Here is a 17,614-nt window from a genome sequence, read left to right on the forward strand (position 1 = left end):
TCCCTTCCAGGTACCTGCTGGCCGGGTCCACCCAGGGCCACTCGTGAGCCCTGCAGGCACCGCCCAATGTGCAGCCAGGGCTCTCCTGGGAGCTCTGCTGGAAGGCTCTGTCCTGCTCTCCCTTCGCCTGCATCCATCAGCAAAGGCACAAACCACATTATGCAGAAGCAGAGGAGGGGTCACCACCACCACACACCCCGACCCCCCATCAAGGACTTTGCTTGGCCCCAGGGAAGGACCCCCAGGCAGCACCCCACTCTTGGTACCAATTTATATCTTAGTCCACACAGTCTGCTGCCACAAAGATGCTATAAATTGAGGGCTACTGAGCAACAGACGTGTTTCGCACAGTCTGGCAGCCGGAAGTCCACAATCAGGGGCCCCAGATCCGGTGTCTGGTGGAAACCCATGTCCTGGTTCAGGGACAGCGTAGCCTCGAGAATGAGGAGCGAGCAAGCCCTCAGGTCCCTTCACAGAGTCTCCACCTCGTGACCTCCCAGAGGCCACGGCCTCATTCACCGTCACCTTGGGGACTAGCTTTCAGACATGAGAATCTGTGGGGCATCCAGTCTGCCTTAACCTGACCCTGCCATGGAGCCATGTGCTTGTTGGAGAGCTCCAAGGCCGCAGGGCAGTGGGAATGCAAAGTCCGTCGGCTCCTGGCCCATTGCTCCTCAGGCCGTGAAGGTCTGTTGAGGGGTCTCAGGGAATGACTGGCAGTTCACTGTCCTTTAGTAGGACAGGACACTGGGAGGTCAAGCGGACAGCAGAGGCAGAGTCAGCACCAGCCCCACCAGCCCTTGTGTCCAATCTCCAAGGTCAGAGGCGGCCGCATATGACGGGCATCTTGGTTCAGGAGAAACGTGGGCAAGGACAGGTCAGGCTTCCATCTGCCCAGTTTGAAACAAGGGCCATTTCCTGACACTACAGCAAAACTTTTCTAAACACACAAAAGGCTAAAAAAAAAACCCACATAATTTGACAATGGATTTTACATTTGCCTGTCATGTAGGAAGTTGAATTTGGATTCCAACTGAGATGCTGATGCTGGTGCCTGTGTGTGTGAGTGTGTCAGTGTGCACGTGTGCGTGCACATGAGTGTGAGTGCATCTGTGTACACGCATGCTCATGAGTGTGTGCATACATGTGTGTGCATGTGAGTGTTGCATGTGTCTGTGCCCAAGAATGTGTGCATGCACTGTATATACGTGTGTGCACATGTGCACATATGTGTGTGAGTGTTCTCAGAGTATGTGCATGTACATGCACAGGACTCTGTGTATGCCTGTGCCTATGAGTGTGTGCACATGTGTGCATGCACATGAGTGTGTGTACGCACCTGTATGCATGTGCATGCACATGAGTGCATGAGTGCACTGTATGTGCACACATGAGTTGTCCACATGTGACTTGTGCATGTGTATTCCTGCCCACACGTGTGCATGCTTGTGCATGGGCCTACACATGTGCCGAATCAGTTTTGCAGGGAATGAGGAAAAGCCAGAGAAGTAGAAACAGCATCTGGCAAACAAGTGGAGAGAGGAACCAGGAAGGTCTATGAGCTGAGTCCTGCCACATGAACTTTTGTTTTTGTAGATGTTTCTAAACCCCCGACAGCGATGGAGAACAAAATGAGGAGAACTCACTATGTGCCGAGCTGCAAACACGCCGTCCACGATGGCGCAGCAGAAGGCCGCCACCACGCCAAAGCTGATGAACACGATGGCCGCGAACAGCTGGGGCAGAGGGCAGAGAAGCGAGTGGGCGTTACACGCTCCCGACACCTGTTCTCCAGGACAAACCGCCCACAGCCCCTGCTCCCGGCGCTCGTGGCCTGTCCTGCCCCTGCCCTGCCCGACACTCCCCTCCTGGGCGGGCTGCCTTCTTGCAGGTTGTCCACATGGCAGACGGGGAGCTTCTGGCGCCGGCTCCTCCACACGTTGCTCATGAACAAACTGACTATTGAACGGTCTGCAATTTCTCACTATTACAAACTCTGCAGCGAAGACCCTAATACATTGTGTCTACAGCTCTGGTTTCTTTTTTTTTTTTTTTTTTACTCTTGTAATATTTTTATTTATTTTTATTTTTTTTAATTTATTTTTTATTGGTGTTCAATTTGCTAACATAGAGAATAACCCCCAGTGCTCGTCACCCTACAGCTCTGGTTTCTGTGGGGGAATCTCCACAGGACAAACCCAGGAGTGCACAGATGGGACACATTTGGGTCACTGATTTTAGCAGCAGAGAAGCCACAAGGTCCCATAAGAGGCTTCACCAGTTTGCACCCCAGCTCTCTGGCACCCGTGTCCTTATACCCAAACGATACTTCCTGTTATTAATCGTTTAGACACTGCCATCTGATGCACAAAACAGGCTCACAGTATTTCCAGCTAGATTTCTATTAAGAACCTTTTCTTAGGTTTGTTGGCCATTTCTTTAAATCCTTAAAACAAATTTTGTGAAATAATTTTAAATTTACCAAAAAAGAAGCAAAAATAATACAAAGAAGTCCCCTGTGTCAACCCCTGAGATCCCCCAAGTATTAACACCGTCAAAACCACAGCCACACAAAAGACATGAAGAGAAATCTCACAGAGGAAGACACAGACATGGCCAACATGCACATGAGAAAATGCTCCGCATCACTTGCCATCAGGGAAATACAAATCAAAACCACAATGAGATAGCACCTCACACCAGTGAGAATGGGGAAAATTAACAAGGCAGGAAACAACAAATGTTGGGGAGGATGTGGAGAAAGGGGAACCCTCCTGCACTGTTGGGGGGAATGTGAACTGGTGCAGCCACTCTGGAAAACTGTGTGGAGGCTCCTCAAAGAGTTAAAAATAGAGCTGCCCTACGACCCAGCAATTGCACTGCTGGGGATTTACCCCAAAGATACAGATGCAGTGAAACGCCGTGACACCTGCACCCTGATGTTTCTAGCAGCAATGGCCACGATAGCCAAACTGTGGAAGGAGCCTCGGTGTCCATCGAAAGATGAATGGATAAAGAAGCTGTGGTCTATGTATACAATGGAATATTCCTCAGCCATTAGAAATGACAAATATCCACCATTTGCTTCAACGTGGATGGAACTGGAGGGTATGATGCTGAGTGAAGTAAGTCAATCAGAGAAGACCATTATATGGTCTCATTCATTTGGGGAATATAAAAAATAGTGACAGGGAATAAAGGGGAAAGGAGAAAAAATGAGTGGGAAATATCAGAAAGGGAGACAGAACATGAAGACTCCTAACTCTGGGACACGAACTAGGGGTGGTGGAAGGGGAGGTGGGTGGGGGGTGGGGGTGACTGGGTGACGGGCACTGAGGGGGACACTTGATGGGATGAGCACTGGGTGTTATTCTATATGTTGGCAAAGTGAACTCCAACTAAAAATAAATTTATTAAAAAAAAAAAAAAACACAGCCACAGCTTTGTGTCCATAATCCTCTCAGGCAGGGAGGACCCATCATGTGTGTTTACATACCGGGTCCAGGATCTGCATAAAGCCACTTAGAAGGATGCACCTTTGTGAGCAGCAGGCTGTGGTCAGGACACATGCTCGTGAGCAGCTCTCCAGGTCTCTAGCCTTGGACATGTGCTCATGCCAGCCGGCTGATTCCCCAGGTCTCTCAGGGCGGTGTGTTTGAGCCACTTCCTGACAGCATCAGGCTCACCGGTCGCTGTTGCACCAGGCCTGCTCCCTCCCTATCCTTGAAACCTGAATTATTCACTGATTCCCTGAAGCCAGGAGCTGCTGAGATGCCACCTGGCTTGACACTGCAGGGGGAGGGATGGGCGGGAGCACCACAACGAGGAGCAGAGAAGGGCTGGCACCCTGGCTCATCCTAGACCCCAGCCCCACCAGCACTCAGTGGAAATAATCCCCCAACATTGCAAATCAGGGCTTCGCCTAAGTCCTTGGGGGTCTCTCACTAGTGACTCTCGGGTCCTCGGGTTCCCCATCTGGAGACAGGTGCATGAGCACCTTGCATGAGCCTCCTTGGACCTGCCTCTCTAGTGCCATGGGCAAATGTGGCAAAACCAATAGAGGTCCTCGGCTCTACCCCCAGTCTGACATTTCTGACACTTTATGATGAATTAACTGAGAGAATCTAAGGCCTCAGGGGGAGCCGTGCGGAAAGCCCTGCCTGTTGTTCATCCAAACAAGAAAGAAGAATCATCCAGCCTCACCGTGGCACTTCTAAAACCAACTCTTCCGTACAGCAGCTCCAGCCTGCAGACTCTGCTGCGCTGGCCCCCCTGCTCTGTGCACTGGAGGAAGCACAGCCCTGCCGGCACCCCCAGACAAGAGCTGGTGCCCTGTGAGGTCCATGGCACCAGGGGGCTACCCCCCTGCCAGGCTGACCAGGGAGGCCCCCAGAGGGACATGGCTGGTCCTTGCCCAGCTCTAGCTTCCCGGGGAGGAAATGCCGAGCCCCCTCCTACTGGCCCAAAGCCCGAGGCTGCACCACCTCATTCAGCATCAGCTGGGAGGAGAGGCCAGTCAGGCCCCATCACTGCCCCCTGCTTCTGTGGACAGCCTCACGGCCCACACGGAAAGACTGTCTGCCAGGGCGCCAGCAGGTCCCCTGGGGCAGAACCCTGGCCAGAGGGGCTGAAGGGAAACAGGCTCGAGATGAATGAACCCCCTTCAAGCCCAGAGTCCTCCTAGTCCCAACAGCTATGACATTATTGCCACTGCAGGGAGGGCTGGCCACCCTCAATCTCAAGAGTGTGGGATGGAGCCCCGTGCCCCAGCACCAGGCCTCCCAAGCAGCTAGTGATCTCGGGAAGGGAGGCAAACTCTCTGACACAAATCCAAGGAGGGAGAGCCCACTCCTCCAGCGGATGCCTCCTGAGCACCTGCTTGATCCCAGACGCCATGCTCACACTGGCCCGTGACGCTCTCGAGCCCCGGGCACGCTGGGCCACAGACAGGCCTCACAGCCCGTGGCAGGAACTCTTCTATGTCTTCTACATCTGTCTCCCTCATCCCCAACCATCCCTCGGGCCACTCCTGCTGTCCTCAAGGACCTGGACTGTCCCCAGCGATCACTCTCCTAGAGCCCGGTGGGGTCTGTGGCCAACCTGGCTACCGGGCCCTTGTCGAAGGTGAGTGTCCACCTGTTCTGTGCATTGTGCACTCACCCCCAGCTCAGCTGTCAGCTGGGACATCCACCAAGCACTGGCCACTTGCCTGAGAAGCTGCCAGAAGTGACCCCACCCCTGACGCGCTGACGGCCTCCTACCTCACTCGTGCGTCCAAGCAGAGTGCTGTCAGGACCTGCTGCCTCAGCAAGCTCATCACACACTGACTCAGTGCCCCCCCAGAGAATGCCACGCTCCACGTGCTGGCCACACGACCAGCTCTGCCCCAGCAGTGGCCTGGCCGGAGTCTCAGACAGCCAAGACACTTCCTATTACACCTCTGCCCAATTTCACCCAGAACTTCACAGGAAGCCCAGGATGTGCACTGTATTCTTTGCCGTTGCCTGCCAGCCCTAGGCTCTCCAGAGCTACATGCATGCCCTGGTTTGGTCTCATCCAAACTGTTCATCTGAACATTCTCATCGACTTCCTGCTGGCCCTGCCTTCACCCACCACCCTTGAAAAGTAAAACCCAGTGCCAGCATCACTCTCCACACTGCATGGGCGGCTGCACAGATGGGCTGTGCATGGAGGCTGTCAGTTCCACAAGGACGGGGTAACTGGCCTCAGCACCCTGCCCGGGCCCCTTCTCTGGGAAGAGGGGAAGGTCACCTTCAGATCTCCTGGGCTCACAGAGTTTACATTGCAACAGGGAAGGCAGATTAAAAACCAAACACCAATAGATAAAGTCAAGTTGATAATGTAGGAATGAGAGCAAAGAGTGGGGTGAGCTTGGCACCTGCTGGGAAGGTTGTCATTTGGGGGTCAGGCCTCTCATCCGGGGCATTAGACACATTCAGTGACTCAGGGCTGCCAAGGGGGTTGGGATCTGACTGGGCAAGGTGGTGCTCTCGGGTAGGGGGCAGGGGTCTGGGAAGGCCTGCCCTGGAGCTTGGGAGCCCTCTGCCTGCGGGGATGGACTGGAGCAGGTGGGAGGGGGCAGTTAGCTCCTGGGGACAATGACCCAGGCAAGTGATGACCAGTGTAGGGCCAGGAGCAGCCAGGGGTGGTCTGAAGGGGGCACCTGGAGATGGTATGGGAGAGGCATAGTGGTCAGGCCTCAGGGTTCTGGAGAGAATCTGCACTGGTGGAGGGGGCACTATTCCAAAGGGGCAGGTGGAGGGTGGCCCCTGGTGTGGGTAGAGGGGCTTAGTCAGACAGCCCAGGAGCATCACGTGGACCAGGCTGGCAGGGACACTGTGGGCCAAGGAGAACATCACCAGGCCCTCACCAGGGAGCCCACAGGCAGCCCCAACCCCCAAAGCAGGGAGGCAGGATTCCTAGGCCATCCCTCAGCAGGTGTCCCCTATCCCCAGCTCCCTCGTCTCCAGGTGTCCCTCATCCCCTTTGTACCCTCTGCCCCTGGCTGTGACTGGGAGCCTCCTGCCAGGGACACTGCAGGCCCCGAGGCCCCACCATGGCGTGCATCCCCACGCAGCCCACCCTGCCTCCCCTACAACCCCAGGCTGAAGTTCGTGTGTCTTCCAACCATGTTCCCACCATCTGTACCTTCCTCTTCCCAACCACAAGGATGGAACTAGAAAATCATGGGTGGAAAGACGGAAAATCCAAACATCACACTCTGAAACAACCAATGGGTCAAGGAGGAAGTCAGCAGGGAGGCCATATACAGGTAGAGGTGACCGCAACGAGACGGAGGCACAGTGGAGCCTGGCTGGGGGCATAGCCAAAGCCTGGAGGGATCTGACCACAGTAAACATGCACTGAGAAAGCAGACAGACCTTCAGTTGGCCGCCTGATGCCCAAATGAACTGGAAAAAGAACAGACTAAACCCGAAGGCAGTGAAATACAGGGAATAATGGTGGTTAATGCAGAGAGAAGACTCAGGAAGAAAAATAAGATCAGTCAACGTTCCTGGAAGTTGGTTGTTCGGAAATGTGAAATCTATAGCTGAAGTAAGAGAGAGAACAAGCAAGAAAAACCAGATACCTGAAATCAGAAATGAACCTAGAAACATTATTACCAACTTTACAGAAACTAAAGGGATAGTAGGAAAGTACCATGAGCTCGTGCACGAATGAGCATGACCTGGAAACCAACCATCCCCAAGAAGCATGAACCACCAACTTCAACTCAAGAAGGAACAGCAGATTTTCACAAACTCACATGATGGAAAAACACCCAACCTCCCAACAAAGGACCAGATGGTGACCCTGGCGGTGTGCAGGGGAGACACCAGCAGGTCTGCGTCTGGGGGCAGAGAGGAGGCCCAGGACCCGCAGTGGGACAGCCCCTCCCGGCAGTGGCAGGTAGGGCGCCCAGGCACCCACTGCCATGGGCCCAGGTCCACAGGGCTAGCTCACGTCACCGCCCTCCCCCACCAAGCTCTCCGGACCCACCCCCCACATCGTAGTTCCACAGTCGACCACCGCAGGCCTCTGCCCCCACCCCTGGGGCCGTCTGGACAGCAGAGCTGGTAGTGACATCGATGGTTTGTCATCAGTCTGGGTGAGAGGAGGCACTAACTGACCATTAACAGAAAGTATGAAAAGCTGACTCATGTCGGGGCCTTCCTAGGAAATCCCTGGAGACTAGCACAGAGCTGGGCAGAAAGAATGGTGAAGACACTGACAACGATTAGATTCTACCCGTAAATTCTAGCAGAGTAAAGTATTTGCAGATGAAATGGCACCATGTCTGCTATTTGCTTCAGAATAATATGGGAAGGGAAGAAACAGGGGTGAGGGGATACGACTGGCCATGAGGTTCATTCGCCTCCCCTGCCTACTTTCGCATATGTTTAAATTTTCTGTCAGAGAAAATTAAAAGGAGATCAAGGAAGAAGAAGAAGAAGACCTTCTTACGTGTCCGGATGCACTTGAAATGCGTTTTCTCAGCCTGCTGGTTCCTGACTTGGGAAGCAACACAAACGTCCCGAAGAGAGCGCTGGGCACCTGCTCTGGGCCAGCGCTGGCAGGCGTCCTCACCCAGGTGCTCCCAGCAGCCCTGGAAATAAGGAGACCCAGGTCCCAAGGGTTGAGTAAGGTTTCCGAGGTCACACCCCTCCTAGGTGAACCTGGGCTTCGGTCTCCGTCAGCATTAAGTGAAAGGTCCGTGAACACATTCCTCCCACAGGTCAGCCTGGAGAACAGCTTCCCAACAAGGACAACGGGGCAGCTCACGTTCACAGACAAGTCCGTCGAAGGCTCTGGTCTGGTGCCCAGGGAAGCTTGTGGGCTCGCTGGGCCCCACACTGCTTTCCTCTTACCGCAGCCTCCAAACAGACCTCCAGCATCCAGATTGGAAAGGAAGAAGCACACCTATCTCTGTCTGCAGGTAACATGATCTTTCGGATGGAGAATTCTACGGAATCCACTGTAAACCACCAGAACGGAAGAATGTGCTCAACAGACCTACAGGATAAAAGACCAGCAGAGGAAAATCCATCGTATTTTTATACACATGCAATGGACGATCCAAAAATGAAGTTGGGGAAACAATTCTGTTTATGACATTCTCCAAAAGAATAAAATACTTAGGAATAAACGGAACAAAAGAAGCACAGAACAGCCTCCTGAAGACTCTTGACACAACAAAACATTATTGAGAGAAATAAAAGTAGATCTAAAAAAACTAGGAAAATATCCCACATTCATGGGTCAGGACAAACCTGTGACACTCCCTCGGCTGATCCAGGGATTGAGCAAACTCCCCATCAGAATCCCAGGTGCCCTCAAGCTGATTCGTAAATGTAGAGGGAATCGCAAAGACAGAGAATCAGAACGATCCTGAGGAAGAGGAACATGGTAGGGAGACTCGGGTTCTGATTTCAAAACTTGCTACGAAGCAATAGGAGTTGAGACACTGCACGGACAGAAGGAGAGAGCCGGGGACGGAAGCAAGGGGAAGGGAGCCCACAGATGGGAGAGAGAACTGGAGTCCTGCATCCGACAAAGGGCTGGTCTAGAACGTGTAAAGGACGAGTCAGTAACGGGAAGACAACTCACCCACCGTAAACATCAGCAGAGGATTTGAATGGACCCCTGTCTGCAGGAAAGGTGGAAAGGCCAATGAGCCCATGAGAGAAGCCCGCGGTCACTAGTCATCGAGGGAACAGTCAGAGCCATGTCCGGCCCACGGCAGGCGAGCACACGTGTCAGCAGGGTTGGGGACACTGAGTCCACGAGCACGGGGGTGGGAACGAGGATGGCACCCCTGCTCTGGAAGACAGGCTGGCACTTCTTCCCATGACTGCTGCAGGACTGGGAGTCCCACCTTGGTCTGCGTGCCGGAGCCACAAAAACGTGTCTGTGGGACTGTATCATCCACCACCGATGGTGGCCCTGTGCACAGACGCCAGAGGTGGCCACGACCCCGTGACCACTGCTAATGGATGGATACACAGGGAGCGGCCCATCCACACGCCCGGACGTGACTCGGCAATGAAGTCCCAACACAGGCCACAGCGTGGGTGAACCTGGACTGCGTGATGCCGAGTGACAAGCCAGGACACGAGTCGACACGCACAAAAGTTGAGTAGCAGATGCCTAGGGCTGGAGACAGGGATGCAGGCCTGGTGGCTGATGACACAGGCTTCTGGTCAAAAGGGCAGAAATGTCCTCAAATGGCCTCACATACCCGGTATATGCTAAAGGTCACTGAATTTACACCTTTAAAGGGTGGATTATACCTCAACAAAGCTTTTGGAGGAGAGGAAAGAGTAGGTGTCTGCGGACCAGACGGTCAGCACCACCCCAAGGGTGCTGGCCTGCTCACCACCAGCCTGACACCTGCCCCCCACTTCACAGCCAGCTCTGCCCCTGGGGAAGTCGCATAGAAAAGCCATCAGGAGGCTGACCTCTGCAGGCCCAGGTCACCACTGCCTCTGCTGGATGGATTGCGGGGTCCTGGGGGCTGCAGCCCCTCCTCAGGCAGCCCAGCCGCGAGCCCCACTCTGCAAGCTTGGTGCCTCCCCACCCTGCAGCTTGAACTCAGGGGCCTCCCCAGGGACACTCACATTGGAACGTGGCTAAGCATGGACAGAACTCAACAATTCTTCCAGAGATTCGCTGGGAGGAGGGGGCATGCGGGCGCTGAGCACTGCCCTCCCAGGAGGCTGGGGTCCAGCACTGCCTGGATGGTGGCAGAAGCCTTGGGTCCCTCTGTCCACCTCCTCACAGCCGGCAGCCCAGAGTAGGCGCTCACCCTCCCAGTCCTTAGGACAAACACTTGTTTCTGCCAGAATCCATACCTCCTTGACCTGCCCCCCCCGACCCCAGACCCATCCCGGGACGTCCCCCCTCACTCAGCCAGGCTCGTTCTGCCCCAGGGGCTGCTTGCTCAGTGTGGCCAGCACAGCCCAGCTGTGGACACAGAGGACACATGGGGTCATCTCCTGCACGCCCGTCATGCAGTGTGAGCCCCGGGGCAGGTGGCTGCGAACCTGGAGGTCAGCATGATGGCCAGATTGGAGAGGAGTCAGAAACGGCCACATAGCCCCAAATACCCCTGAACACGAGCCACCTCAGTGACTGGAAGAACAAACTGACCGTTCTTGGAGCTCCATCCCCCAAACCGTGCAACAAACAGATGCCAAAATGAAATTGTTAATAAAAATACCGTGTTTGGAATTCTGGTCCAGATCGGCACTCACCCCAAGAACCGACTCCGTGGACAGGCAGTGTCTACATGTCTCCACAAAGCCCATCTGAGCCACGGGTCCTGCTGTCCCAGCTACCTCCCTTTTCTCCTCAGCCTGGGGGAGCCTCTATATCATCGTTTCACTTACTAACCCCCATCCCACCCCCTAATCTTTCTTTCCTTCACCTCAACCTCGGCGGCCAGGACTATCACATGAGGCTGTAGGATCCACCCTATGATCCCAGAAGCAACGCTCACTTAGACTAGTTGGGAAGGGCACCCACTAAACCTTGAGACCAGAGTTGTGCAGTGCACAGCCTGGGAAACTGGGCCCTGGTCCTGCGTTGCTGGGTGCGGGTGGAAGGCTTTCCTAGGAGCACTGCCAGAGCCGTAACACACTCTGATGAGGGGCAGCACTCTTCCTGCCCCACATTTGAAAGAAACAATGTACGTTCTTACCACCTGCCTTCTGTTCTCCACCAGGTTGATGCCAATAATTCCTAAGAAAGCTCCGAAGCCCAGCTGGCGGCAAAGGAAACACAAGGGAGAAAGCACTCAGGTTAGCGCAGGCAGCTCCCCCACCTTAACCGCCCAGTGGCACACACGCTCACACCGCTGGGCGGGCTTCTCCAGCTCCATCAAAGCTGGTGATTGGAGTAGAAGTTGCCAAAACGTGACCCATCTCCACGCCCGTGTTCAAGTACTTTGACGCTTGATCATGTGACCCTGCCCTCCGCACCCTCACAGAAGCTCAGAGTGCTCACAGCTGTGTCCTGCTTTGGCCACCAGGTGAGGGTGACATACTGGAAAACCAGGACCCAGGGCACGCGGGAGAAGAGTTGTCGTCGCCCACAGACGTGGCCGACGCCACTCAGGTGAGCAGGCAGACAGGTAACCCTGGGGAGCGGAGGAGAGCAGGAAGGAGTCTCGGGCACTGGGAGGACAGGGTCTTCCCATCCTTGAGAAAGCCTCGGCTCCTTCCCCCGGACCGAGGGAGGAGTCTGTTGGAGGAACACGCCCTGGCCGTGCTCGCGTCAAGATGAGGGATGCAGGGCAGCGGGTCCCTCCACCGAGCGAGTCCACCTGGCGGGAGACTTTCTCCAGGAATGTCCATCGGCTGAACTGGCGGCCAACAAGGAGGAACTGCACTGGGCCACTCGCGACAGGCAGCAGGCGGCAGGTGCTCTCAGCAGATGGCAGGCGACAGGCAGCAGGCGACAGGCAGCAGGTGGCAGGTGCTTGTGGCAGGTGGCAGCTGGGCTCCTGCCCATCGGGCTTGTGTCTGAGTTTGGGGCACTGACGGCTGCTGTGGGTGCTCAGGGGACAGTGTCAGATCTAATGCACGGACGGTCAGACCCGCTTACAGCTACTGAAGCCTCCGTCTGTATCAGTGGAGACGGACACATGAGCGCAGGCGACGTTTTCACCAAGACTTCAGGAATCCTCAGGGAGGAAAGACGAACGTTTCCTCCACATGCAGCTGCAGAATATCATAGTCCAGCTCCCCAGTTCAAAGGCATCGGAGGCCCACTCGGACACGAAGGCACTGAAGTGCCTCTGTTGAGTTCCACTGGCTCCGTCCCGTCTCTTCCCGGGGCCACTCTGACACCGTGTCCACAGACACGGGTCTCCAAGCAGGTGACTTTGTTTTTTAAAGATTTTATTTATTTATTCATAGAGATGAAGAGAGAGAGAGAGAGGCAGAGACACAGGCAGAGGGAGAAGCAGGCTCCATGCAGGGAGCCCGACACGGGACTCGATCCCGGGTCTCCAGGATCACGCCCTGGGCTGAAGGCGGCGCTAAACCCTGAGCCACCGGGGCTGCCTAAATGTTACCAATATTATTACTAATCTTGACAACACTTTCAGTAAGAAAATGTGATTAAATGAGCTTTATTTTAAGAAGGTCTGGATTGAGCATTTATGACAGCAATTTCAAGGGCGTCACAGTGGATGACAGCCGATTCTACAGACCCCTCGTGCCATGTGGGCCCCTCAGCAGATTCTATTGCTAACAACAGTGGACATGAAATCACAATTCAGACACTCTCCTCGATAACTCTGAATTTGGGTGGCACTTCTTGCCAGATCTGAGTAGGTTGTCCCCAGTTATGCTGTGGCATTACTGCCTGAAATCTGAAATTAGGAGTGGATGACATGCTTTTCTGCTGCCCCCATGAGAGCAATTGATTAACCGAACCTCCCTGGGGCTCCTCTGCAGGACTCTGTTAAAGGCACACTCTGTTCTCCTGGCTGGGCTGGTCCGTTCAGAGGCCCAGGGTGGTCCGGTCCAGGGTCTGTCCTGCACGGGCCGGGCACCCTCCCTGGCTTGGGCATCCCCACCCCCCCACACCTTCCCCATCTCAAGGTTCCAGCGCTGTGCCTGCTCCCCTGCCCTTCAAGGCCCTGTGCTCACGCAGGCCACTGCCTGAGGCTGCCCAAGCGGCCACCAGCACACCCACAGGCCCGGGAGAAGACACAGGCACCTCTGGGCTCAGCCTCTTCTGACCACAACCACTGGCAAAAGGTCCTGTGCCCTGCCCTCCACCCGAGCCCAGACCCAAGGGGAGCAGCACTCACAATGATTCCTGGGTAGTAGCCCCCCATGGTCACGTTCTCTGTCCTGGTGGTGGCAGTCAGGCCGACGGTCAGGATGGAGACAGACACCACGAGTAGAGACCCCACAAACCAAAGGGAGGTCTTCTTCCTCTTCGCAAACCCTTCTAGAAGAAGGACAAATGAGGAGCCGTGAGAGAGGGATGGGGCTTAGAGCAGGGTCTCAGCAAACACACATCCTGCCTCGCCCCACCTCTCTGGGGCCTGGAGGGTCTGGAAGATCCTTCCGCAGGTAACCCAAGCGGCCCACGTGACTGACCCCATCTTCCCAGGACCCTGTTTCTCATGGCAGGAAGTCAGCGTCCCCCTGGTCACCCACTAGTCCCCCTGGAAAGTTTCTACCAGGCTCCTCGACGTCCTCTCCTGGAGGACACGTGCACCCCCACCTGCCTGCACCTGCACAGCCTCCCCCGCACCTGCCTCCCTGCTGGTTGGAAGTGGGAGCCTCTGGCTGCACCCCTGCAGGCCCACTGCAGCCAGTGAGCTCCGCTCCAGTGTTCACCGCCCCGATATCAGACCCCGCACCTGATGGGCCCATGAGGGCAGCTGGGGATCTGTCTTTCCCTGCTCCATCTCTTGTGCCTGAGACTGTGCCCACAGAGTACATCCTCACTGAACACCAGCACCACCACAGCTCACCCCCAAAACCAATGCCCATCCTGGTCTGCAAGTTCCCCAAAGCCTTCATCCTGACAACCCACACAGCAGAGGTCATGCCTGACCATTAGCATCCATCAAAGCAAAGGATGTCTAGTAGGCCCTCCAGGAAATCTCTGAGAGAAGCCTGTCCCTCTGCCTTTCTCTCTCTCATCCTTTCTGCTGCCTGGAATATGAGCATAAAGGTGGAGCCCCAGCAGCCATTTTGGGCCATAAGGGAATCCACACTTACAGAATGGCAGAGCACAAAGAGCCTGGGCTGTCTATCTCCAAACTTTAGTAGCAGAACAAAGTCTCTGGACCTCATCTGCTACTTGGGACGTCAGAGTGCTTGTGGACAAACCTGATTCCAGGTGTCACAGAACTCAGGAAAGCAGCCAGACAGGAGACCTTCCCAAGGTCTCTCCAGCCCTCGAGTTTTGACTTCTGGATTTCCCGTTGACCTGACTCCCTTCCCTGTGGTGTGTCTCAGGGAAGGCAGGAAGGCCTCATTGGCCGGGACCATTTGCACTTGGAGACACCCACTCCCACCCACCTCATGGGCAGCAGCCACACAGCAGAGGTGGAGGCAAGAGTGCATCCGGGCTGTTGGGTTTTGTGTTCTTGGAGCTTAGCCATCTGGATTCCTGTGCAGGATAAGAAAAGAGGGTGCTTCTCTGCACCAAACTTCTTCAATCAACATCCTGAGTGTTTAGCAGCAGAGACAATGGCGCATGACGGCAATGTCCAGGCTCAGTCGCTGCACACAAGGTCCACACCCCCGACAGTTTGTGTGTGAATTTGCATTTGTGCAGTCCCATCAGCTGAGCTCATGGCAGGTCAGCTACCGTGCCCGCGACGGGGTCCTGACATGCTCAGAAGTCACGCGGAAGAACAAGTCACCCTGCAAACTCGTGCAGGTGACCTCCTCTGCAAAGGGTTTTTCTTCTGCTATTTTTCCTCACTTAGTATGGAGCACATCTCTTGCCCCCAGCCTCAGCCAGAGCACAGCCCCCGGAGCCTCTCAGCGCCACGGGGGCACTCACCTGGCCTAACACCCTCAGCACGTCCCAGGGTCGCGCTCTGACGCGCAGATCACAGAGCCAAGGGCCAAACATGTCTCCTCAGGGATCATGGGATGCTCCCTGCAGCCCATTCTGTCCTTTTTCCTTCTGAAGCCTGGGCACAAGGAGATGCGGCCACTCTGTCCGAATTTCCATGACGGGCCCGAGGTCACTTGGAGGGCGAAGCTGCCGTGGTGTGGCCCCCACAGGATGTTGGGAAGCCGAATGCCGCCCACCGCGAGGTCTCTGCAGGCACTGCCCAGAGACGGAGGAGAAGGCCCTGGCCTGAGACACTATGAACACAGGACTGGGCATAAGATAAGGGAACAAGAAGTAAACCCGAGAAGGGAAGGCAGGATCATAATTTCCCCAACACATGCAGTTTTAGGTCAGGTTTTGCAGACAAAGGGTCCTGTGCTGGAGGAAGGTCCTCTCCATCCCGTCCACACGCAGGGCTGAGCGTGGTGTTCTACCAATGACGTGCCTTGACTGGTACCTAAAATATCTACCGTCAGGTTTGTCACAGGCGGCTGCCGCTCAGAAGGCCTCGTAGTCTCCATCCCCGCAAGGAGAAGCCCGCAGAGTGGGGGCCGTGTGCCCCGTTTGCCACCAGACCCCACGCCCAGCTCAGATGACAGGCAGACCTCTTGGGTACAGTGACCTCCATTTCCCAAGCTGGACAGTGGAGACAGAGACAAGCAGCTGCATCACCCGCATCTCAGCTGCTGTCAGGACACATGTGAACGTGCAACGTGAGTGGAGAGAGCGCTAAGACGGCCTAACAGGTGCTAAACTGGCTTCCCTCCCTCGGGGGAGAGGAGTTTGAGGGGCAACCCTGAAGGCTACCAGCGGCATCTCCCATGGGACGTACGTCCTCCCGCCCAGAACAGCAGGCACTCAGCCCCCGGCCCCTGCCCCTGCCCTCTGGCCACCACAGCTCTTCTGGAAGCCTCGCCCCGTCTGACGAAGGGCAACCAGGAGCAGACACGTGTCACCAAGACCAGGCAGTGCTTGTGGGGCCTCGAGTCCCAGAGAGAAGAGTGCGCTTGCTCCATCGCGTGGGATCACCCGAAACAGAGGGACAGTGACGGCCCCCGGAATCCGAGCAGAAACCAGAGACTCAGCCTCAGTTTCCTGCTCCCCGACTATCCACAGGATGCATGCCGGTGCTGGCCGCAGAGACGCCGAGTGCAGAGTTCCCAGCTGCACTAATGTTTAGTATTTTTAGATAAGAGCCCAAGTCCAGCTGTTGTTTATTAGTTTATAGTTCCTCGTCGGAAGGAAAGACGCCCGACACTGCCTTGTAAACCACCAGTCATTCCAGTGCAGTCATAGGACACCAGTAGGTGATCCGTCTCTGGAGGACGAAGTCACAGGTGCCAGAGCTCCGTGCTTTAGAGAAGGGAGCCGCACATCTGTTTCTTTCAAGGAAAAGCCAGATTCTTTAATTATTTAAAAGCCAAATACCATTAACTCTGGTTTTTAACAAGAGAGGCCTCCGAGAGGCTGCACATGCACGCCTGGCGGGACCCCCAGACAGGGAGCAGCAGCCTCTCTGCCCCGTCCCAAACCTGCCCCGCCTGCTCAGGACAGTGCATCCATGTCCTTCGGGCCGTGTGCCCAAGGCGGTGTCTGTCAAGGCACCCGGGGCTCCAGGAACGAGGGCACCAGAGGGTGTAGAGGCTGGAACACGGCTGCGCCCAAACCGTGGGGAGAAGCCACCATCTGTGCAAACAAGGTCTGGAAATGTCTGCAGGCTAAGCTGGGACAAGGGAGGCAGAGGCCGGGTCCGTGGTAACAGGAGACATGGAGTGGGGGGAGTGCAAGGAGCCAACTGTGTCAGGACAAAGGGCCCTACAGGTGAAGTCCCGGGGCTGCAGAAAGGCGAGCGGACCCTGCCCATGACCCCAGCCCAGGACTGCAGTCCATGGCCTTCCAGGCACCACCGGGGTGCTGGCGCCCCACTCACCTGTGGCATCCAGCAGGGCCAGGGGCCCGGGCACCGAGGGCTGCATCCTGGGAGGGCCTGCTCCTGGGGGCCCGCCCTGCCTTTGCGACTGCTGCAGCCAAGGATCTGCGTGGCCGGAGCACCGCCCCTCCTCTGCGTGCACCGCCTCCTTCCCACCTCCCTCCGGCCTCGGTCCCTGTGCCAGAGCCTGAGGGCCAGCAGGCAGACCAGCGGGAAAACCCTCCAGGGCTTCTGGTCGGTGCCCACAGGCCACAGGCTGCAGAGGAGTGGGGAGGCTACACTCGGCTCTGACCTCCCACCTGCCCCGACCCCGACCGGGCTCCTGCTCTGTGTCCAGAGGGCAGCAGACGCTTAAACTCAGTTCCCCACAAATGGATGAACCAGGGACACATGCAGGCCACAGGCCCCTGTCACATCCCTCCATCATGCTGGTACGGAGTAAAGACCCCAGGTTAGGATGGCAGCATCTGGGCAAAGGGGGTCCCGGGACCCGGGACCGTGCATGGTGGCCAGGAAAGGGTCTCGTAAAGGCCACCGGTGCCATCTTAAATCGTGTGAGCAGACACG

The 17,614-nt window shown here is 55.9% G+C and overlaps 1 protein-coding gene across 3 annotated transcripts in view; it reads right to left on the bottom strand.

Moving 5' to 3' along the window:
- Window positions 1-17,494, bottom strand: part of TMEM255B (transmembrane protein 255B) — a 32,966-nt gene extending 15,472 nt beyond the window's left edge. Inside the window, exons 1-4 of one of the 3 annotated variants that reach the window (XM_072782289.1) lie at window positions 17,048-17,494; window positions 13,343-13,485; window positions 11,222-11,284; window positions 1,647-1,736 (exon numbers count right to left, since the gene is read on the bottom strand). In XM_072782289.1, coding sequence (XP_072638390.1) covers window positions 1,647-1,736; window positions 11,222-11,284; window positions 13,343-13,485; window positions 17,048-17,474 — 723 coding nt within the window. In that variant the 5' untranslated portion in view covers window positions 17,475-17,494. The remainder of the gene's footprint in view (window positions 1-1,646; window positions 1,737-11,221; window positions 11,285-13,342; window positions 13,486-17,047) is intronic. The other 2 variants (XM_072782290.1, XM_072782291.1) reach the window with 2 other exon arrangements.
- Window positions 17,495-17,614: the final 120 nt, after the last annotated feature.

Source organism: Canis lupus, chromosome 17, assembly GCF_048164855.1.
Source record: "Canis lupus baileyi chromosome 17, mCanLup2.hap1, whole genome shotgun sequence".
Lineage (NCBI taxonomy): Eukaryota > Metazoa > Chordata > Mammalia > Carnivora > Canidae > Canis > Canis lupus.